General features: G+C 47.3%; 1 protein-coding gene across 1 annotated transcript; it reads left to right on the forward strand.

Moving 5' to 3' along the window:
• Positions 1 to 150: 150 nt before the first annotated feature.
• On the forward strand, positions 151 to 22,206 carry Got1 (glutamic-oxaloacetic transaminase 1). Its single transcript, XM_041661582.1, has 9 exons — positions 151 to 368; positions 8,345 to 8,526; positions 14,846 to 14,969; positions 15,397 to 15,509; positions 15,798 to 15,902; positions 17,486 to 17,636; positions 17,725 to 17,890; positions 18,980 to 19,122; positions 21,402 to 22,206. Exons 1-9 carry the CDS (start codon positions 251 to 253, stop codon positions 21,539 to 21,541), a joined length of 1,242 nt encoding a protein of 413 aa, XP_041517516.1. The 5' UTR covers positions 151 to 250; the 3' UTR covers positions 21,542 to 22,206.
• Positions 22,207 to 23,911: the final 1,705 nt, after the last annotated feature.

The raw sequence follows: 23,911 nt of genomic DNA on the forward strand, positions 1-23,911 counted from the left end.
CATCACACGAGCCTCCGATAAGATTCTCTTCTTGAATTGGGTAATAGAGACTTGTCCCGCCTAACCCATCTTTGTCGGGAGGTTGTGATTGGCTGACCGCGTTGCCACGTTCCGGACGCGACTCGGCTATTGGAAGCCGTGGGCTGTCCCCGCCCGCCGGTGAAGGTGAGAGTCTCCTCCGGTCACCGCGCCGCGCAGCGTACGGAGCAGCTTTGGGCTCGCGCTCGAGGTCTCGGCAAATTCCTTCAGGATGGCGCCTCCATCAGTCTTTGCCCAGGTTCCACAGGCCCCTCCAGTTCTGGTCTTTAAGCTCACTGCGGACTTCCGGGAGGATCCAGATCCCCGCAAGGTTAACCTCGGCGTGGGAGGTAAGGATGCAGTGCCCTGGAATGCGAGCAGCTTGGGGGGCACCGTGGGAGGAGCCGAGGCTTAGTTTGGTGTTCCCTGAGAGGGGACCCGGGTGAGAAGGCTGGGGCCACGAGGCCGTCCACCAACCTACCCATTTTGCAGATCGTGACACGGAGTCCTCGGAAAAAGGCAGCGTGTTCAAGGTCACGCAGAACAGGTGTAGCATCTGGAACACAAACGTGGTTTTCTGTTTCTCCATCCTGTGTTCTTTATAGTACATGTTTCAAAGCAATGAGACGGCCAGGGATTGTACGGAAGGAGAAGTCTGGTAGCTTTGGGGTCATGGTCAGCCGGGAAGTGGGAATGAAAGAGTTGTTAGCCTAGTGGAACTGTGGTCTGGGCTAGGTGAGCAGCAGGTACCAGTTAGGAAGCCTGTCACACCACGTGAGGAAAGATCTCGGTTTGGTTTATTCTCAGATGAGGTGCAGTCCAGCTCAGGGCTCACACACCTGGGGCTTCATTTCCTTGAACCAGTTTAGCCTTCTGCTAAGGACGTTTGTGTTGGAGAGTGCCTGAAACTCCTTTTAACTGGAGCCTCCAGCGACTTTGTTGTAACCGTCCTTTTGATGCGGGAGGCTCTACGGAGCCTGGTTTGCGTTGGTCCATATATAGAGGCCAGCCAACCAACGGCAGAAAAGTGAACAGGGTGGTGGGTGACAGCCTGAAGATGCTAGAAAGTTTGGAAGAAGAAACAATTGTTTTGTAGCCGAGGGTGATGTGAAGGGGATTCGGAATTAAGATTCTTATAGAAGTGTGTGCATAACCCTTCACACACACACACACACACACACACACACCATCAAGGAACAGGAGAGGGATGAGAGAAAATCCTCAGTGCTGTTGTATTGACGGTGGGCGATGGCACATGGACATAAATGACATATATCGTTTTCTCATCTTTTATGTATGTTTGAAACTTCTCAAAATAAAGCATTAAAAAGTCAGTGTTAGTTGTTCCTCCAGTGGAGGGAAATATGATGTTTTTAGCAGCCAGCAGAACAGGAGAAATGCTGATGGTCTTGAATAGAAATCAGAATGCTCACTGTATAAGCTCTTTATTTAAACCCAGTGCAGAACCTCCAAGTGTTTATTTACAGCCTGATTTATATAGAAGAACTGATGAGGTCGAGGGCCTTGGCCCATCTTACAGGGTTTTTGTGGCGACTAAACACAATCGCAGGCTTTGAATGAGGGCTGGCGTGTAAGCAGGAGTTATAACCAGCTATAAGCAGGAGAAATAACCAGCGTATAAGCAGGAGTTATATAACCAGCTATTTCTGTTGCTGTTGCGGCGTTTCTTTGAGTGGGTCTCTTTAAAAAACGTTGAATGAAAGTTATCAGCCTAAGAACTGAAAAACAAAATGATTTATGACGTTGGTTCAGGAATAAAATACACATGCACACAAAAACCTCGCTGCGATAGCATCCAGGCCGGACAACCCGGATCAGCCTTCAGCAAGATTCCCATCCAGGCCAGACAACCCAGATCAGCCTTCAGCAAGATTCCCATCTCAGCAGTGATATGCCTTTTGCCACTTTTTCCAGGAACCTAAGAACAGGAGTGAATGAGTTGTTCATGTCTGTGTGCTTTCTGTCCACAGCACTTCTGGGAGCTGTTTTGTGACTCTCCTGTTTGCAAGGAAGGAGGCTGAAGCCCAGGGGAAAGTATAGTTTGACCCCTAGGTGGAAGAGCTGGGATTCTAGCCATGTCCTAGGTCCCAGGGTCTCTGGCCTTTTATCGGTTGCATACTTTCAGCTGGCCTGGGGGTAGCCAGTAACCTGCAGGAGCCCTGGGTGCCCGGTGCCAACTGTGGTCTAATGAGGTTTATTTAATGCCTTTGAAGCCGAGGTAGAATGGGGTATTAGGAATGAATGACAATTAGAATCTATCAAAAGTCTACTCCAAGATTGCCCACACGCTCTATTAAGAGGGTAAATCTGCGGTGTGGGGTAATTGTATTGACCCTATCAATTAACCATGGACTAAAAGAACAATTACGTGTGACATGTAGGTGAAAGGCGTTGCGTATTTGCGTATTTGGTCATTATTGTGACCTGTTCTGTGTGGGTGATAGGTGGCAGATCAGCGTCTACTCTGAGCAGAGTAGAATAAACGGTCTCCTTCTGCATGTGCACGTCCTGTTTTACACACACGCACGCACACACACACACACATGCACACACACCAGCACACTCTTGGTCAAGGAGATTAATTAATTGCTGACTGTGAGATGATGCTTCCTCCCAAGGTCAAAGGTAATGGGAGCTCCTCCTCTCCCATTCTAGCGATGCTGGACAGTTTTAGAATAAGCTGCTACTCTAATCTCGTTAAGCTGGTTCCCACCCACAGACAGTTGCCCCAGAGATTTTTCTGCATGCCGAGCTAATTTCAATAGTTTTCTTGTCATTAAACAGAGCAGGTCTTTTTTCGCTGTTAAGCACAATGCTGATGGAGTTTTGGGCTTAGTGTTTCTCAAAGCCTCTGACTACAGTGCCTTTAAGGATAGACAGTCACAAGTCCATCCTGATGCAAAATCCTCCCCCGCCCCCAGTACTGTGAGTGTATATATTCATGTGAAGGCCAGCTCTTGACACTGTCTTGCACAATTGTCTCTTTTGGGACAGTGTTTCTTCCTGAACCCGAAGCTCACTCACTGACGGCATGGCTAGCAGGTCAGTGAGCTCAGGGATCTGCTTGTCTCCTCTGTCCCAAGCTTTAGGTTACACACCATGATGCCCAGTTCTTTATGTGGATGCCTGGGATCTGAGGTCCTGTCTCATGCATGCGTGGTAGGCACAGAGAAGACTGAGCCATCTCTCCAGCCTCCAGTTTCTTTTTTTTTTTTAAATGTGAATGTACCCTTCTTTTGGTTTAGTTACTTTAGTAGTTGTTTTCAGTGGGGCTCCTCCCCTCTTCAGATATCAGTTGTTGGCTAGATGGCTGTGTCAGGTATTTCTCAGAGCACAGGTGGAGAAGGGTCTCAGAAGCATAGGTGCAGGGGCTCTTGGGTGTGCCTGGGTGAGGGAGGTGGCGCCAGTAGGAGGAGGTGATGCGGGTGATAGTTGGACTATTTAACCCTGTTCTTCCTGCAAAGCAAGACTGCTGGGCCTGCTCTTCACCTGTGAGACTGCCTCGGAAGCTCGCTCAGGAAGAAAGGCCAGGCTCACAGGGTAGATCTCAGCAGCAGGCTGATTAGGAGGCTCCTGATAGAGGCTCTGGGCCGAGCACTTTGTGATTTCCTTAGGCATCACCTGTTAAGATCGTAAAGAAAGGAAGCGAGAACTCAGAAGTTCCAGGCTAACTCTTCTTATCTTTGGCAAATAATTTCTGGCCTCAGTTTCCTGATTCCTAATACCCATCTATTTTGTGGTTTGTTAAAATAATTAAATGAGAGTCAAGAAATGTGCAGAGTACTTAGTAAATCCTTGCTATTACCATGGCTTCAGTTCCCACTAGTGTCTATAATTATGAGATCTTTCCACGGTGTGTCTTCTCACCTAGTACCCTTCCTCTTCTTCACCCTAAGTTCTGTATCTTCATCAGCCCCTTCCCTCCCCACCACCCACTTATAATCCAGACTAGATGGGTATTGGGATCACCAACAACACTTTCCCGGACCCACCTGTATATGTTTGTTCTCTGGGTTCCAGTTTTATGTCCTCACAAGTCCATCTGTGTATCACCCTTTGTCTTTATTCCCCCATCGTCACTGTCTTATTTCACATCTTCATTATCTCTCTTCTGGGTCATTTCTGGAGCCTTCCGATTTAGCCGTGCCTCTTGGTCCTCTGGAGTCTGTTTTCCGTTGTCTCCTACAGACGATTCTGTTCAAGTGTACAGCTCCTGATGTGACTGCTTTTGGATGTCCCAGAAGATCCTTGACAGAAAGTCCCCAGACCGTGAGCTCCCTGCGGTTCCTCCTTCCCTGCTGGTCCCTCACAGAGCCTGCTCCCGATGCAGGAAATTATAGAGCCTCAAATGTCTCATGCCGTCCCGTTCCTGAGGACCTGGCACAGTTGTCTGTCTGACTAGGATGTAACCTCTTCCCTCATCTGCCTTTTAAACCCTTCTTTATTTACCTTTCACACTTCATCCTCTGTAAGGTCTTCCCTGACTCAGCATGGAGAATTCAAGCCCAAAGTGCTGCTTTTCCTAGGAGAAAGGATATCTCGCTGTAGCTTTTTCTAGCCGGTGCCTGGTCAAGGCAGTGAGCGCCCGTGGAAAGATGAGATGAGGGATGGGAGGATGAGCAGCAGGAACGAAACAGGACGGCAATAAGAACTCCCCAGGAGAGATGCATGGTGGCTATCCACAGCGCTGGCCTTCCTTGCTTCAGCCATTCAGGAGTAGTTTACAATCCTGCTTCACTAAGATACACAACACGCTAGGGTATGTCTAGGACTGAACCTGGGAGAAATTGGGCAACGAGAAGGAAGCTGCTGAATTAGGCAATTGGCCTTTTCTCTCAGTACAGCTAACAGTGCCTCTTCCCAACCCCCTTCTCCAGCATTGCAGGTGTTTTTTGTTTTGTTTTGTTTTTTTAGTGTATATAGCAATGGTAAGAACAGCAGTACAATGGCTTTTTTCTACTTACTTTACAATAATTTAGGAATGACATTATAAATATTAACATATAGCGTATGTTATAACATATACCTGTGTTATCTTGTATGTAATACCCAGTCATAGATCTGAAGTTAATGGCCCTGGCTTTTCTAAAAAGGCTCACATTTGGTGAGTCTAGATTATCCTTTCTGTGTGGTCCAGACATGCATCCATTCTGTGACCCTTGAAGTGGTCTTGAGCTGTAGGGCTCCCCCAAGAGACCACCTCTTTACAATTGTCTCCATACATGCCATCCAGTTTGTTCAACTCTTCTTACCAGGACTGATGTAAGCTCCTCCTTTCCCAACATTGAATTCCTTTTCAAAGGATGAAGGTTCTGTAGTATTGACATTTACAGTAACGGCATCCCCTCTAAAATCCATTCCCCAGAGACTTCCAGGAGTACTCAGCAGTGTAGCCTTGGCGCCTGACTTGGTGCTCTGGGCCAAGAATAGCTCTTTCTCAGAAGTAGGTATTTTGGTCTTTCGTTTTCCTTTAGCCAACAAGCCAACAGTGAGCAACTGTTGTCATCCGTAACTATTCTGGCAGGTGATGTATCTTTATGTCTCCATTCCACCCTTTTCATCTGCCTAGTTCCCAAATCCCCCCCTCTCCATACAGCTCCAGAAGTTTCCCATGATGTACAGCAAATATAACTTCTTGTATTTGGTAATATACAGCACGCTGTATACTGGTCTGTCCCTTGCTTTTCCTGCTGATCTCCCCTTCGTATTTGTACACAGAAGGCAGCTTTGTTCTTTTCCACAGCTGCCTAACTGATGAATAAACCAGATTTTATTTTGCCAGTCTCATGTTGGACACCCAAGTTGTTTACGATCGTAGGATATTAAAGCAATGCTTCAGCGGTAGGTCGTCTCACGTGCTGACAGCACATCTGTAAGATGCAGGCTGGAATGGAAGGTGCTGATATGTGTGTGTCTGGACAGATGCTTCCAGGCTGTTCTCCACAGCTCTTCACGAAGATCACCAGTGTACATTTGAACCAGCCGTGTGCAGAGCGTCCGCTTCCCCACGGCCTCCCCAGGAAATTCCCAGTATGAATGTGCACTTTGTGTCTCAAGGTGGTTTTTATTTGCGTCTCTTTTACCATAAATGTAACTGGAAATTTTTCTTGTGTGTGAGCTATTTACAACATTATTATGAGGTGAGGAAATACTCTTTTCTGTGTACGAGTTATTAATTATTAACCATGATTTTAATTATCTGCTATTAGAAACATTGTGTTGAATATTTTGATATCACTAGCATGAACATATTTATAGAAAATACTTCTAAATGTAAAACTACTAAGCCAAAATGTGTTCAGCAAACAAAATACTTTATAAGCTATAATTCCATTCTAAGCTGTATGTCTATTTTCTATTTGGTCGGCTAACTGTATTTTCCAAATATGTGACATCTGTAAATCTGAGAAGTGTATCAGTGCATCATAAAAATGTGGCAGTCAAGCTGCGATAGCCCCGCCCCCGCCTACAGCCTCTGGGTTGGCCAGTCAGTCTCAAGAGTATGACTGATAGCATTCAGCTAATCAAACTAACTCCCTTCAACAAATATAAGAAGTTTTTACCTAATCAGGAAGAACCTGATTTTTACCTATCAGAATACCTACTGATGAGAAGAGATACTCATAAAATAGGTTCAAGAGGAAAAAAAGCGCGTGTTGAAAAACCCTGTGACGGTAAGATCCATATTTTATGAAAGAGTATGCATACTGGCAGTGAAGATGAGAAGGTTGTGCCCTCCTGCTCCTGTACCGGAATGCTGGGATTGTGGCGTGCATTTACCCTTGGCTTACCTGAACTTCTTACAGTTAATGTATGTTGTTCAGTAAGTTAAGACACTCTAAAATATGAGTTTCCTCAAAGACAGGGACTGCCAATTGGACAGAAATTAACAAGATAAAATGTAGTCCGACTCACTGTTAGAATCTGATTTCAGTGCAGGCGTGGGGTTGTTGACTGGCTTACACAGTGGAGTACAGAGGGAAGTGACCCCTGTTGGCAGTCAGGTCAGAGAGACTGTCGCGAGGGTCAAGGCCAAAGCAGCCGCCTGCTGAAGCTGCAGCCCAGCAGAACTTCAGAGTGGTGTGTGTGGGGGGGTGGTAGGGGAGGAGGATAGAGTGGTGTGTGTGTGTGTGTCTCTCGGTGTGAGGGTCAAGGCCAACACAGCTGCCCGCTGAAGTTGCAGCCCAGCAGAACTTTAGAGTGGTATGTGGGGGGGGGGGGTAGGGGAGGAGGATAGAGTGGTGTGTGGGGGGGGGTAGGGGAGGAGGATAGAGTGGTATGTGTGTGTGGTGTGTGTCTCGGTGTGAGGGTCAAGGCCAACGCAGCTGCCCGCTGAAGCTGCAGCCCAGCAGAACTTTAGAGTGGTATGTGTGAGGAATCGGAGTAGGAAAGGTCAAAGTGGCCTAAGGACAGGCTAAGCACTCTGAAATGTTGAAGAGATGCTTAGAGGTTTACAATGTAGGCTCATTAAATGCTGTGAAATAGAGAAAGTTAGATCAGTACAAGCGACATGAGGTAGCTGGTGTGTATGAACAGTGACAATGGTAAAGTAAACTCTGGCGGATTTCAAAATACACAGAGAGGACAAAGATGTGCTTTAGTGGGTCCTTGGTCATTGCGTAACTGCTGCTGGACACCAGGCACAGGACATTGGCTTCCTGTGTGACATGCTTCTTTCTGCATCTTTGGGACAACTGGAGGAGGCGTCCTTCGATCTTCTCCTTTCTCCATGTTTGTGTTTGGAGGTGCAGAGATTTTGTGAAGTAGTTCCAAGCCAGATGTGTCCAACCTTCTGATGTTGAAGTATGACATTGTCATTGTCTCCAGACCTGTTTGGTCACGTTCATAGCTATGCTGGGACACAGGAGGCTGTGGGCTGCAGTTTGGGCCTGACCTTGGCTTTTGTGGAACTCACTTGGAGGCATGGTTATAGAGACTGATTGCACTCTTGGTATCTGCAGCATTCAGAGACGGCTGCGGTTTGTAGACATCTCCCTCTCTCTTGACCTGTATCTGTGATGTTCCAGTTTTTATCTCAGCATCCTAATTCTGGAGATCACATTAAAAACTGCGTGATCTGCCCGGGGTAAAAGCAGGGCTGTCCCGTGTGCCCACCACTAACCCAGTAATTGGCCCAGCATGTGAATGCACTTTGTATTTCTGTCTCTATTCTGCTTTGCTTTGACTAGAAGCTGGTGGAATTTTCTCTGTTTGCAGAAAGCAGTAGAATTTTCTCTGTTCGCAGTTCTATACTCTGGCTTCGACGATACCTGAGATTCATGTATATCTCTCTTTCTGCACGCAGCATACCGCACAGATGATTCTCAGCCCTGGGTTTTGCCAGTAGTGAGGAAGGTGGAACAGAAGATTGCTAATGACAGTAGCCTCAACCACGAGTACCTGCCCATCCTGGGCCTGGCAGAGTTCCGAACCTGTGCTTCTCGCCTCGTACTTGGGGACAACAGCCCCGCTCTCAAGGAGAATCGGGTGAGTTTGGGGTATGAATAGTTTCTGTGAATGTTTAAAAAATAAAAAAAATAGAAAAGTCAATTTGTTTGAAGTATTGAAATTTATGTCTTGAGAATTGTCAGAAAATAAATTTTTGTTATTTATTCTTTGAAGGCAAGCTGACCTCTTTTAAGTTTTATTTATTCACTGATTTTGTGTGTGTGTGTGGGGGGGGGTGGTATTTTGCTTGCATGCACGTCTGTGCTTCCTGTGAGTGCCTGATGCCCAAGGAGGCTAGAAGAGGGCGTTGGGACTGGAGTTGCAGATGGTTGTGAGCTGCCATGTGGGACTGGAGTTGCAGATGGTTGTGAGCTGCCATGTGGGTGCTGGGAATCGAATCCAGGTCCCCTGTAAGAGTATCCAGTGTTCTTCAGGACTGAGCCCAGCAAATGCATTTTTAATGGCTGTGAGCAGGCAGTGTGGCCACGTCCAGAGCTCAGCTTCACTTGATGAGTTTTGCCCAGTACATCATCAGGCAGTAGTTACTGATGGAATCCCAAGAGTCTGGGGGCGTATAGACACGTCTCTGCCACTGCTTTTGGCCATAGGCAAGTCATTTACCTACTTGGTTTCTGTATCTTCAGTCTAGAGCGAAGATAATCTGTAGCTCATAATCCCACTAGGAATTCTTGCATAGGGGCTTTCTGAAAGTATATGCAGAATTTTGTTTATTTCTGGGGGAAAAGTTGCCTTGATTTTAACCAGAATCTCAGAAGGTGTCTGTGGTCCCTCAGCATTCAAGACCCAGAATTCCTGCCCTGCCGTATGTTTGCTGATTCTTGTAGCCTTTCCCTTAGTGGCTCTCCTTTCACTGCCTGTGTTACAACTACAGACATGTGGGAACATGTGGACGGATAGTGTGTGTTGGGAGTGGACCCTGTGCGATAGGGAGTGTGTGGTAAGAAGTGGTGATGGAGAGATTTGAGGGAGAGAGAGACCCTTGAGGCCGCAGGTGGGACATGAGCTGTGTTTGAAGGATGTGTGTACCCAGCCAGGGCTCCGACTCAGCTGTTGCCATATCGTAGTATTACCTGTGAGTTTGTACACTGTACCCTGTGAACCCCATGCCAAGCCATTTTGATCAGAATCCTGGAGGGGCACGGCCCTCTTTTCTCCCCACAACCCGCAACGGGATTATTTTTAAAACGTGCCAGCATCGACTCCAAAGTACCTGCAGGTTTGAAAACAGCGAAGTAGAGAAGATAAAAGCAATCAGCAGTGCTGCTCTTGGGACAGGCGTGTGGGGAGTGGCCCAGGGACAGAGGTAGTCAGAAGCCAGTCTAGGTTGTAAAGACACTTGCTGCGGCGGACTTCTCGACCAGCGAGAAAGAACAACCACCACACGAGGATTCTTCTCAGATCACGCTTTACTGGAGTGCCCTTGGTTGAGAGAGAGCATGAAGCGAAGGGGGCCCGAGAGCACTAAGGCAGCTGCTTATAAATGGAAATGGCACACGGGTCGCCCTGTGATTGGCTGCCACCAACAGCTGACACTAGACTGCATCGGGATAGGCCCAGGGACCCTTATCCACCGTGCATGCGGGAAGCGGGGGACACGCAGCTCTCAAAGGCTTAGCCAAATATGGAGTTGTTTATTTCCAACAAGACAGGATGTCGGCGCCATCTTGTAATGGCGATCCTGTCCGGCTCACTACAACTTGCCTAAAGACCCGAGTTTGTGCAGGACTTACCTAACGAAAGTGTTGTTTGAAGGTGTAAACCCGGCTGGGTGGTGGAAAGGGAAGAGCTATAGTCAGGTCAGGTGTTGTGCAATTGGAACCAGCTGCCCTTGATACCTTCCAGGCCACGTAGTAATGCAGGCCACGGGTCACACCTTGAAAAGGCCACCTTTGTGGAGTCGCAGGAGGTGTTCCCCACCTGTTGTTTATAGAGGCACATTCCTCTCCAGGTGCCCTGATAAGCCAAGTGTCAAGGTGAAGTTAAGGTTGCACACACTGCACAGGCACCGTCCTGCTCGATCTTGCAGGAGGCAGGCTCTGGCGAAGGCCTTGGAACCCAGGGCACTGATTAGACAAGTAATCGAAGTTTGGACTAGGTTTCTGTGGAAGTCTTTGACCTGCCTCAGGGAACTGAAGGTGTTCGTGGGGAGGGGTGGCTTTAAAAGCTGCCCTGAAAATCCAGTGTTTCCCCAGAAAGTGAACAGTCTTTTAGAACATATAATAGTTGTATTAATCATCTAAGAATGTCATGCATTGTATTTTGAGTGTACTCAGCTCCACTTCTTTGAGATCCACCCCTCCCCGATTCTGACTTTGTGCTTTTTGCTTTTTAAAAAAATAATACCCCGAGTCCAGTTTGTACTGCTGGTGTACTCATGGATATAAGGCCATCCATCCATTGCTGCATGGGGCCAACCAGGCTGCCTACCAGTGGCCACAGCCTGAAGAAAAACTGACCTTTTCTTCTCCAGAAGCCATCAGCTCTCAACAGCTCCCCAATTGGGGTGGGGGCTCGTAGATTCCACATCCTGTGCTAGAGTGTTGACTGGCGTGGTCTTCTTATACAGGCAGCCACAGCCGCTGTGGGCCCACGAGGCAGGGGTCCAGAACGTACTGTGTTGCTCCAGTCCTCCCCAGCCTCTGACTCTTTTCTCACCCCTTCTTCAACAGTCCCCGAGCCTGGCGTGTGTGTGTGTGTGTGTGTGTGTGTGGTGTGTTACAGAAGTCCTGTTTGTGGCTGTACACTTCAGCAGTCCCCGAGCCTGGTGTGTGTGTGTGTGTGTGTGTGTGGTGTGTTACAGAAGTCCTATTTGTGGCTGTACACTTCAGCAGTCCCCGAGCCTGGTGTGTGTGTGTGTGTGTGTGTGTGTGTGGTGTGTTACAGAAGTCCTATTTGTGGCTGTACACTTCAGCAGTCCCCGAGCCTGGTGTGTGTGTGTGTGTGTGTGTGTGTGTGTGTGTGGTGTGTTACAGAAGTCCTATTTGTGGCTGTACACTTCAGCAGTCCCCGAGCCTGGTGTGTGTGTGTGTGTGTGTGTGTGTGTGTGGTGTGTTACAGAAGTCCTATTTGTGGCTGTACACTCCACTGACAATTACTCTCTGCAGTTTGACCAGTTGTAGACGATCTTGATGTAGTTTGAAAGTGAGCAGCTGGGGTGGGGGTCTGGCTCTGCAGTTGTTGGCAGATGAGAGGCCATGCTGGGGAGCTGCTTCCTCTAAGAAGACTGCATTCTCACGTGGTTACTTTGTTCATGGATCTGGGTTTTGAGCTCTTAAGACTCCAATCTCATGGCCTTGACCTGGGAACAGAGCCTTGGTCTAGTTCATCTACATTGTCTTTTGATTTCAGAACCTAATCATCAGTCTTTATGGATACTTCCCAGCAGCTGCCTTGCCCTAGGTACCAGTTGCTCCTTAGCACTGAGCCTCTCTCTCTCCTGGAAGTTCTCTCCATGACTTAGTTCAGCCCGCCATCAGCTCACGTGGTCTTACGGCAGCCTCATTGACTTTCTGGTCTCCTTTTCCTCCCAGTACGATTTCCACACACAGCCGGAGAGCTTCCCTATCAAAAGAGCTGATTGTGCCACCTGCTTCCGCCTCCACTGCTGCCCTGAGAATTTGCTCCAGCCGGATCCTGCCATCCTGAGAGCATTGCTGTTCCTCAGCCCCACAGGCCTTCAGCACTCAGAACCCTTGCCTGGCCTTTCCCACTGTGTGGAACGCCCTTCCTTTGCCTCCCCAGCTCCCTCGTCCCTGCCTCTAAGACCCTCAAGACCTGACCAAGGGTCAGCTCTGTGTTGAATCATCCACTTTCTTAGGTGTGGCCAGTTCTTTAGGTTCTCTTGAATTATGGTGTGACTGTTGTCTGTGGGAATAGCAGAACTCACTGTGTTTTAACTATGATGTCTAATTAGAAAATGTCCTTATTTTATTTTGTGTGTGTGAGTGTTCTGCCTTCATGAATATGTGAGCCACGCGTGTGCCTGGTGCCCATGGAGGTCGGAGGAGTGTTTCAGTTCCTCTGGAACTGAAGTTTCAGATGGCCGTGAGTCACTTTGTGGGTTCAGGAAACTGAAACCGGGTCCTCTTGCAAAGAGCAGCGACTGCTGCGCGGTGTCTCCAGCGCCCTGCGATGTCTAATTTTATAAGCCTTTTCTCTAACAGCGTGTGATCCTGGCAGGGACCGTGGCTCATTTACTCTGCACACATTCCACATTAGCTCGTGGGACTTCTGAGAGTCTTGGCTGTTCGAGTTCGTCATGCACTTGCTTGTCAGAAGGGCTGGACACTTGGCTAGATGGTACTAGCATCCAGGTGACCATACAGACAACCTTTGCTTCAGCTTACTGTGTTAAAGTTGACAGAAGCCGTAGAGAGAGAGGAGAGGGAGGTATGCTAGCTATGGCGGAGAGAGGGAGGGAGGCTAGATTCAGTTTTAACTGGAGTGGACAGGATAGGAAGAGGCGTAGTGGAGACAAGCCATGAAGAGCGAACAGAGTTGAGCAGTAATGTTGTTCTCCTTATACATACAGCCCCCATTCAAGGTTGAACATTAGCCCAAGGTCTGGGACTTTCACTGTTCCTTACCACTTTTTCATTTTCAGACTTTAGGACTCCAACAAAATGTCCCTTTCGTCTCCTGGAGAGCAGTGTCCACATAGCCAGGAGACGTGGAGCCTGTCTTGTCCGGCTTTAACCTTTCAGCTCCTTTGTTCTGGCTACCTCTGCTCTCTGCTTAGCAACTTGAACCAAGGTGACTGACTCCAAGAACTGTCTGAACTTACTTCCTTAGATATTATCTAGTTTCCTTCTTACCAAATATATAGGACTTTCTCAGTTAAAATTTAGTTTCCACAAAGACCAAATTGCTACTTTATTTATTCATAAAAAGCGGTTTCTGTTGATTACTGGTGTTTAGAGTAACTTACGTTGCACTGAAGCCGTCTAGTCTTTAAATCTTCAGGACATGATGATTTGAATGTTTGATATTTCATGTGTCATATATGTTAGGAGTGCCAGGTAGCTCGTGCTAGTGAAGTGGGCTCATGTTTTTAAGGAGCATTTTCAGTTCTGTGTTTGCTTCCGGAACAGGAGGGAGGGCTGAGCTAGTGTCAGGATCCCCTGCCCCCACTGTTTTCCTTTGCTATCTTTTAGTATTAGTGTTAGCTTAGTGCCCAGCTCTGTGCTCCCCCCACCCCCGCCCCCGAGATAAGGTTTCTCTGTGTAGCCCTGACTATCCTGGAACTTGCTCTGTGGACCAGGCTGGCTCGAACTCAGAGATCTGCCTGCCTCTGCCTCCCAGATATTGGGATTATATGCCACCACTGCCGGCTCGCTCTCTTTTTAAGTTACGTGTTGCTGGGGATTGAACCTGGAGCCGTCCACATGCTAGGCAAATGCCTTACCACTAAACTACATCCCCAGCCACATCCTTTTCTCTCTAGATGTTTCCCACGTGCTCCTTTTGTTCTCCTTACTCTTGTAGACATATTAGGTGGCTTCTAATTTATGTCATTTCTCTACTGAAGGAGTTATGCTGAAGCCTCACTAGAATTTGAAGGTCAAATCAAAGAGGTAGATGGAGTGACATACAGAAGACAGAGTGACCAGACCCAGGGCGGGAAGGCCTCATTTTGTGCCCACCCATGACTCTAACCTGCTCTCTGTCCTTTTGCAAACCATCTATTTCTCTCAATCTGTTTCCTCGTTTGTCAACTGGGGACATAGAATTTACTTTGAGGGTTATGTGAGGACCAAATAAGACCCTGTGTGGAAATACTTTTGTTAATGGTAAAAACGGGGTTTCTAGTATTGCCCGTATTAGGACTCAGAGCTGAGAGGAAGCTGAAGAAGGAGGAAAGAATCTGCCTCTTATCTTTGTTAGGGAGAACACATTTCCAGGGTTAAACTGTTCTGGATAGCGTCAAGGGCCAGCTCAAGTGTATTTCCAGGACTTCTCCTGAAAGGAGTGCTCTTTGGATGGGTACCATGAACAGAAGGGTTCCCTTCCAAGGCACACGCTGGCATGGCCTAGGTCCTTCTACCTGTCCTCAGAATGGAAGTTCCTCTTGGAACTGTGAACTTGAACCTGGCCACCCTGCTCTCTGGCTGGTGACAGAGGAGGGACTTTATCGCTAACCTTCCCATCTCTGTTTCCCCATTGGTGAATATGAGCAGTTCAAAGGATCTTAGTTAATTGTTGGAAGCTTTGATGAACTCCTACATTAGGGGATTTGTAAAGAACGGGCACAAAGTAGGTCATCATTATTGTCTTACTCTTGTGAGTATTAAGTGATGTCACCATCGTCACTCTGTGACCCCCCAATCTTCTCTCTTAGGTCGGAGGTGTGCAGTCTTTAGGAGGAACGGGTGCACTTCGAATCGGAGCTGATTTCTTAGGGCGATGGTACAACGGCATTGACAACAAGGACACGCCCATCTATGTATCGTCGCCAACCTGGGGTGAGCCTGTTAGCCTTGGGAGAGAGAGCAGAGTAGCTGGGAGGGCTGACCTGAGGACACTCAGTGATGGCCTGGAAGGGGTAATCTGTATCTGGAAGGCAGCATCCCGAGACAGCTGCTGCTCATATTTCAGCCAGGGACACCTTTTCCCAGATTCTCCAGTCTTGCATTTTAGCCCATGCTGAGGGCTTCCAGTATAAAGGTGAATGCAGGAGGCGGCACTGTAGGCTGCAAGTCTGGAGTTCTTGTAACTGGTTTGACTTGTTCCTGGTACTCTAGCTCAGTAGCTAGGCTAAGTAGGTACTCTTAACTCACAACGCCCAGTGCTCGCCAGGCCTGAGAGCCTGAGGCTTGCCTGTGTTCCTTCTGATTACACCATCACCCCCTGTTCGTAAAAGCTCCTAATGTTTGTCCCTTTACTTTTCAGAGAACCATAATGCCGTGTTTTCTGCTGCCGGTTTTAAGGATATCCGCTCCTATCGCTACTGGGATGCGGAGAAGAGAGGCCTCGACCTCCAGGGCTTCCTGAGTGATCTGGAGGTGGGTGGTACAGAAGAGCAGTGGAGACTTCTGCGGGGTCAGGAGCAGCTGGAAAACTTTTGGATCAGTTGATAAGTGAGAGTCTGAGACTTTTTCTCCAAATCAGATAGTGCTAAATCAGATAGTGCATTTGAAGTAGCATGTAAGAGAGCGCTCGCTTACGTAAGAGCGAGATGTGAAAAGCTCAGACTGTGGTTGCCCTTTGCCCTTTTATTGGGTCCCGTGTACTGCTGACCATCTCCTGAACTGCCTGCTGTGTCAGAGCTGATGGACCTTTCTTCTCCTCAGAATGCTCCCGAGTTCTCCGTCTTCGTCCTCCATGCCTGTGCACACAACCCAACCGGGACCGACCCGACTCCAGAGCAGTGGAAGCAGATTGCTGACGTCATGAAGGTACTTGCTCTTCCAGAGCATCTGAAACACAGGGCGTACGGCTTAATTTTAGCTAGTTGTTGATAATTATTTAAAACACAGCCTGCTTATTGGAGGATCTGGAAAGTGGAGAGAAGTCCAAAGAAGAAAATAGATATTAACTGTAAATCCTCTTACCCCACCAGACACTAGTAGTGTGTTGGTGGGGGGAATAATGGAATATATATGTTTTATAAAGGTGGAATCATTTTGTAAAGATTTTTGCAGCATTTCCCCCTTCTGTCTCTTCATATGACACCATTGAATGTTTGACAGCATCAGTTCTCATGGCCATATGATCCTTTCATGAATATAACATCTTGGGGATTGAGCAAATCAGTTGAGGAATGTTCAGGTTTATTTCATATTTCTTGAACTGATTTCTTCACAGAGTGAAACTTGATCTCTTTAGGATGCTTTCTAGATGAGAATTTGTAGCTCAAAGTGTATATTCTTCATCAGCGTGTTTATGGGATGCTTACAAGGCAACCCTGGGGTCTGGTAGAGAACAGAGCAGGCACAGCCCCTACCCTGAAGAGCGCATAGCCAGATTGGGAAGACCAGTTTAATATTAAAGCAGTTCTGATACCGTGAGACGCTGTGTGGCTGAGTTCTGCGGGGTGCACAGCTCGGATTTTACGGCTGGTGATAGGCTAGTCTTCCTGGAAGAAGCGGTCTCCACACTGAGTCCTGGAAGGGAAGAGATGAGAGGACATTGTCTGGAGGAGACTGAAGGAAAGCTGGCAAGGGCAGAGGGGGAACATGGCCACAGCCCCACCCCGGCAGACAGTGTTTCTATGTAAGAAGTGAAGGACATTTGCATTACTGCCTGGAGTTCTGGGAGATCAAGGGAGGGTAGGCGATATGTCTAGAGAGTAAATAGGGCTGAGCCTTAAGTTCACCCTGATGATACGGTGTGGAATAGGTTAGAGGGAAGTTAGCTGAGACAGTGTCGGGAGCCATGTGACATCGGACATGTGTGGAGCGAGGCTCTCTGCAAGACAGCTGGGAGAGAAGTTGATGCTGCCAGTGCCCGAGAGGGCGTTTCCTAGCAACCAGATGAAGTGGGAAGCGGTGGGGAAAGGGAGGTGCAAGCAGCTCCTCAGGAGACTAGGCTGGCAGGGATCAGGGGCTAAGATGTGCGGGATGAGCTGCAGGATTTGAGTAAAGGTCCACTCAGGCTTCTGGTTTGGACAGTTCGGGGGAGGGGAGCGGTTTGTCCAGTCAGTGCCAAAGCTGCAGGTTCAGCATGGGGGACTCTGAAGAGGCGAGAGCAATTAGAATAGATGGCCTGCTTCGTCTTGGGCAGCTGGTACCTCAGTTATCCTGCCAGAATTCCTGCAGAAGGATCCACTGCCACAGGACAGTACCCCCGCGCTTCACGCAGCACGCTGTGAAGAAGGGAGGTTGACAAGTGGTCGTTTGCTGCTTGCTGTGCAGTGAAACAGATGCAGAGTGGCAGTGAGCGCACACAGGACAGTTGAGGGCAGAGCGGGACGGAAGGGCCCGCGTCTGAGGCTGCTGATGGAGGACGTCCTGCTCTGACTTGCTCTTCTTCCTCGCAGCGCCGTTTTCTGTTCCCCTTCTTTGACTCAGCCTATCAGGGCTTTGCATCTGGAGACCTAGAGAAAGATGCCTGGGCTGTCCGCTATTTTGTGTCTGAAGGCTTCGAGCTCTTCTGTGCCCAGTCCTTCTCCAAGAACTTCGGGCTCTACAGTGAGTGCCTTCCAAAGTCACTGTCCTGCCTCCCTGCCCCCTCAATACTGCGTCAGCAGCTAAGCCTGGGCCTTTATCTTCTCCTTAGATGAGAGAGTGGGGAATCTGACCGTGGTTGGAAAAGAATCCGACGGCATCCAGCGGGTCCTTTCCCAGATGGAGAAGATTGTGCGAATCACTTGGTCCAATCCCCCTGCGCAGGGAGCACGGATCGTGGCCTTCACCCTCTCTGACCCTGAGCTCTTTAAGGAGTGGTAAGGGGCTTGGACCCTGACATGTGAGGGTGGGGTGCAGAGCTGCATTGTGAGCTGCACTTGCCTAGGTTTTATCCTTTTATCGTGGGAGAGGCAGAACACTCTTAACCTCTCTGAAATTCAGGTATTTCCATAAAGTGGGACTGGTACCCATGTTGTGTGTGGTAGCACAGCGCCTGAGATGTGCGGTAGCCCCGCGATGGATGTCGGTTCCTCGTTCCTTCGCTGTCCAGTCCCCTCTGTAAAGCTGAAACACAGGAGTTCCTGCAAGAATAGATTGTCTGACTTCAAGGCAGTGTGACCATTCTGGGGCTCTCCGTCTTTTTGCCGTGAATTTACAGGATGATGAAGTTTAGCTCCTAGACTAGACATGGTAAAAGAGGCTAGTAATAATAACTAATAAAGGAGTGGTGTCATTGTAACATTACACTTTAACAATTGCTACTTCAATCTTATGAAATCTTCTAGAATTTTCCACTTAGTGTTTTCTGACTGTGGTTAACCAAAGATAGCTGAGACCACAGGAAGTGAAACTGTAGAGAAGGGTGAAGACCTGTATTTTATCTTATCTGAGAAGACCGTGGCTTTCATGTAATGTCTGGGAGATCCATTAGGCCTAACGGAGTACATGGTCCTATTGGTATCAGCACCCCGGTGAAGCGTGACTGGGATTTTAATGCATTCCAGCCGTAGTACCACAGAGCAGCACTGGACTCTATCAGAAAGTGCAGTTCTTTCTGACCCTTCCTTGTGTCTGTGTCTCTGGCTGTTAGTCCATCTGTCTAGGAACACAGGTACCATAGTAGGTCATGATCTCATGTTAAGTGTTCAATTTAAATTGCAAAATGTTTTGCTTTCTGTTTATTTGTTTTGGGTTCAGGGTCTTGCTGTATGGCTTAAGCTGACCTGGAACAGTAGACCAGACCAGGTTCGAACTCACAGAGATCCACCTGCCTCTGCCTCCTGAGTGCTGGGATTAAAGGCATGCACTACCACCGCCCAACTAAATTACAGTTTTTAAACTTATATACTTCTGTGAACCGTCTTTATCTATGTGAACGGGTGTTGATACCAGTGTCCATGTCTCAGGACAAGTAATGTGAAGACAATGGCTGACCGCATTCTGACCATGAGATCCGAGCTCAGGGCACGATTAGAGGCCCTCAAGACTCCCGGGACCTGGTCTCACATCACTGAGCAGATTGGAATGTTCAGCTTTACCGGATTGAACCGTAAGTGGCCCCCAGCCTTTTGAGCACACGTATGTGTGTGGATGCAGTAGTTCTTGGCCAACTGTTGTCACTGGGTCAGATGTTATTTTGGATCAGAACAAGTTAGGTTTTCTTAGTCGTACCTCCTGAGCTATTGTTGTGGTCTGCCCTCCTGACCCATGGTTTGGTATTTTCATTTTTATGGGTTAGAAAGTGGCTTAGAGCTAGCTGGGAAATAACAGGATTTGTAACTTGGATCTTTAATCTATGTTCAGTTTCTCATAAATTGCCAGGTGCCTTTGGCTTTACTTTAATCATTTACCTTAATCATAAATACTACATTTGAGTTCTTAGATACCAAAATTCTTCCTTTTGTTTGTTTTTGCTTTTTCGAGACAGGGTTTCTCTGTGTTACAGCCTTGACTGTCCTGGAACTAGTTCTGTAGTCTAGACCGGCCTTAAACTCACAGAGATCCACCTGCCTCTGCTTCCTGAGTGCTGGGGTTAAAGGTGTGTGCCACCACTGTCTGGCTTGGGACCAATTTCTTAACAGGTCTTTGGCAGTCTTCAGGTAGTACTCTCAAAGAGATGCTGGAAAGTTATCTCTCCTTGTCATAAATTTAAAAATTGGAGAGGTAGTTGGGATTAAAAGCTGATAGGAAATTTAGTGGGCATGACTTTGGTCAGCTGTCGGTATCGGTCCCTTATGATAGAGGAACCATGTATTTAATAAGTCATTACTTTCTGAGCACCTGCTGGTACCTGCTGTTAGCCTGGTGCAGAGTGGCTGCTGACCTGTCCTCTTGGTAACTCTAGTGAGGAGTGGATATGTTGGGTTCCATTGTAGGTGGGAAACTAGAAGCTTCAGCCAAGTGTAATGTCGGGCTGTCGGAATGCTAGTTTGAAATGGGCCGAGAAGAAAAAAACCCAAAGGAGATAAAGGGAAAGACGTGATCAAGAGGGTATTATAGACCCTCTTGAACGACGTTGTGTCGAAATGAGGCTGCCCCAGAAAGTAGCGGATGGCTCACTTAGGTGTAGGTGTCCTTGTGTGGGGTAGAGAATTCGTTGGTTGAGAAGTTATTGTGTGCACACGTAAAAATAGTGATATGCAAATGAGCATTGGGTGCCATCTAAAAGCTTTAGGCTACTGCTAATCAGAGTAGGCAAAGTGGTAGGAAAAGACTGAACCTGGCTATTCTTAGCATTTGACACCACTTGCCATATTTTGAGCAACAGTTCTAGATTTTTCTTCCCCTTATTTTAAACCAATCAGAAGGTACCATGGCAAAGGCATATCTTCAGTGTACAAAAAAGATTATTGCATCCAGGGAGGCTGAGGTTTGAATGGGGATCTGGTGGTCCTTGGTCATGGGGTCTGGGTAGTTTCTCAGCCTCTTCGTTCAGTCACATGTCATTTGTCAATATGTCCTGGTGGGCTCCTGTCACATGTATTGTGACATGAAATGCTGAATGGAGGTTGTTAATGGTCTAAGCAGCCAGCCTGGGGAAGACACAAAGCTGGTCGTGTAACCAGTTCCTATCAATATACTGTCTTACGTCTGATGGTTATTCTCAATGGGCAGACTTATGTCTGATGGTTATTCTCAATGTATGGACTTATGTCTGATGGTTATTCTCAATGTGTGGACTTATGTCTGATGGTCTCAATGTGTGGACTTATGTCTGATGGTTATTCTCAATGGGTGGACTTATGTCTGGTGGTTATTCTCAATGGGCAGACTTATGTCTGATGATTATTCTCAATGGGTTATGTCTGATGGTTATTCTCAATGTGTGGACTTATGTCTGGTGGTTATTTTCAATGGGCAGACTTATGTCTGGTGGTTATTCTCAATGTGTGGACTTATGTCTGATGGTTATTCTCAATGTGTGGACTTATGTCTGATGGTTATTCTCAATGGGCGGACTTATGTCTGATGGTTATTCTCAATGGGCAGACTTATGTCTGGTGGTTATTCTCAATGTGTGGACTTATGTCTGGTGGTTATTCTCAATGGGAAGGCTGTTTAATGTGCAGGGTCTGGTGGGGGGTAGTCCCAGGTTCACAGCTACCCTTCTGTTATAGTCATATTGTGAACACCCTGAAAACTGGACATTAAGTACAGACAAGTCTTTCAGGATCTAATAAGTAGTTTTCTATTTGCTGATTGGACAAAGGACAAAGTAGCTCCTTTTGTTTAGCTTGTCTATGTTAAAGGGGGTAGAGTGCCACTGTGCTGTGGTCTCTGGATATCCACAACTTAACTCACCACTCTGCTCTCCTGTCTGCTTTACAGCCAAGCAGGTTGAATATCTGGTCAACGAGAAGCACATCTATCTGCTGCCGAGCGGTCGAATCAACATGTGCGGTTTAACCACCAAAAACCTAGATTATGTCGCTACCTCCATCCATGAAGCCGTTACCAAAATCCAGTGAAGAAACCCCACGTAGTCCACACCACCAAAGCGGTTCAGTGTCATGTCTTCCCTGCCTGCGCAAACCTAGTTGTCCATATCCTGGATTAGAGATGGCCGTGGTGAGGCAGCCGCTGCTGGCCCCACGTGAAGAAGACATTTCTTGAAATGAACTGGAGGCCCAGGGGATTAGAGCCTTTTAGAAACCAGAGCAAATCAAAGTTATTTAAGAATAAAAAGTACTTTGCTATGAGATGTAGTTCCCTTGCCTTCCTCTAGCATTCTGCAGAAGTGCTGCGCATGGAGCCGTGGGCTTCTGCGTGTTGCTTGACTCTGTACAAAGTCCAGTCCCAAAGATCACGCTGTCTGAGGAGCCGGGTGTGACTGTGGGTGTCGGCTGGGGCATTAAAACCTGTCATCTTCACCCAGAGTCTCTTGTCTCCCTGATCTTTCTGCATGATTGTGTCCCTAGTCTGAGACATTAGTTTTTTTGTTTTTGTCTTTTGTTTTTGGGCAATTATGGCAAATATTTACATAATGACACACAGATGGATATACATATTTAATTGAAATAAAAGTCCCACTAAATGGTATTGCTCTTGTGATATGTAGCACCTTGTGATATTTTCTTAGTCTATTCTGTTGTGGTCTGTTTCATTTAAAAAAATAAAAACACTTGTCAAGACACATGGAATGGAGTTTTGTCCCGTTAATGAGTTGTGGCCTGTAATTTAGAATGAACAAAACAGAATGTATTCCTGAAACAGAAAGTTCTAGTGGGATCATGGCTGTGAGTCCGTGTTGCTTTTATGGGTTTATCATCCAGAGGCCAGCCATTTTCTTAAGCAATGAGGATGATGTCATTTAGAGTAATCCTAGAATACCAGGCCTTCCCATCACAGCTGGAGCGCCTACTGGCATATTGGAAAAATTACAGCTGCGTGACCACGCCACAGTTTCCAGAGAGCTCAGAAGCTCTGCAAATGGTGGGTGTGGAAAATTGTGTCTTACTTTAAGCAACAGAGTTACCAGTTGGGAGTTTTAAAATATTTCAAAGTAGCTTTTCAGTATTTCCTGGGGCTCCCGGGAGGTATAAAATCCTATAGTTTTGAAGGTGATTGCCTCCCAGAAGTCACCAGGTCCAGCCCGGCTCCCCCAGGGAACTGGTCTGTTTCCTGTTGTCCTGACTCACCCCTTTCAGCTGGGTGTGGTCAAGAATTCCTTCCCAGCTTAGCCAGGCACTCGGTAGGCCCAACAGGTAGGGCTTTGAGTTAAAAAAGATCTTTTACCTTGAGCCAGAATTTGGTCTCCCTTTGTTTCCCCATTCCTTTCAGGCAGTTCTGTTGGTACTGGTACGGATGGCCTCCCAGCTCTTGAAAGCGACAGCGGTTATTTCTGGTCTGGCTTTCCTGTGCAGCCGGTCCGCCTCCTTCAGCATCACTCACAGTTGCCTCTGGTTGCACTCCCCAGATACCTGTGCCTGGCTGGGGTGTGTGGATGAAGTACAGGCTAGATGTTAGCTTGCCGTTTCTTTGTTTCCATCTGCACCTCTTATTAATGCTTGCTCTTCCAGCTTCAAAATGTTGCCACCCCAGAAAGAGTTTCCTGTCGTTCTCCCTAGGTGTGGCTTAAGCCATCAGATGACAGCACCTTCATTGTCAATGGTTGTTGAGAGCAAAAGTGTTTTCATCAGCCGGTTAAGATTGCTTGTGGCTCTCACAGAGGACCAGGGTTTAGTTCCTAGCACTCACGTGGTGTCTCACGGCCGCTTGCGAATCAAGTTCAAGGGCATCTCACACAGTCTTCTGGCTTCCAGTGGTACTGGCATATACACCAATAAATCTTTAAATATATAACCTTAATCACTTGATCCAAAATGTAGTTCTACTCAGTTAACTTTTACTAGGATGCATTTAATTGTTTTTAAAGGGAAAGGTATTTTTTTTTTTTGTAGTGATATTTTGTAATCTAACAAAGCTTGCCGGAAGAGTGCAAAGCTAAACCACTAGTTAGCCATAGATGGCAGGCAGTGGTGGTACATGCCTTTAATCCCAGCACTTGGGAGGTGGAGACAGGAGTGATATGGTTGGGTGGAGAGAGGAGAGGTGGGAGGAGACAGGAGCTCAGATGCAGTCTGAGGATTCACAGGAACAGGACTGCCCCTTTGGTCTGAGCAGTGGTAGAAGTAAGAATTATAGTGACTGGCTGTTCTAATTCTCTGATCCATCCACTTTCACCCCTGATAGCTGACTCCGAGTTTTTATTATTAAGAACAATTAGAATTTGTGTTATAATTCTTCTCTCGGGGAAGTTCTAAATGTAAGGGAACAGCTTCAGTGCCTGTGCCAATGTGTTAAAGATGCCTTTAGAATTAAAACGAAAAAAACGTCAG

This window comes from Microtus oregoni, unplaced genomic scaffold (genome assembly GCF_018167655.1).
Source record: "Microtus oregoni isolate MIOR12 unplaced genomic scaffold, Mior012 000012F_ref0000307, whole genome shotgun sequence".
NCBI lineage: Eukaryota > Metazoa > Chordata > Mammalia > Rodentia > Cricetidae > Microtus > Microtus oregoni.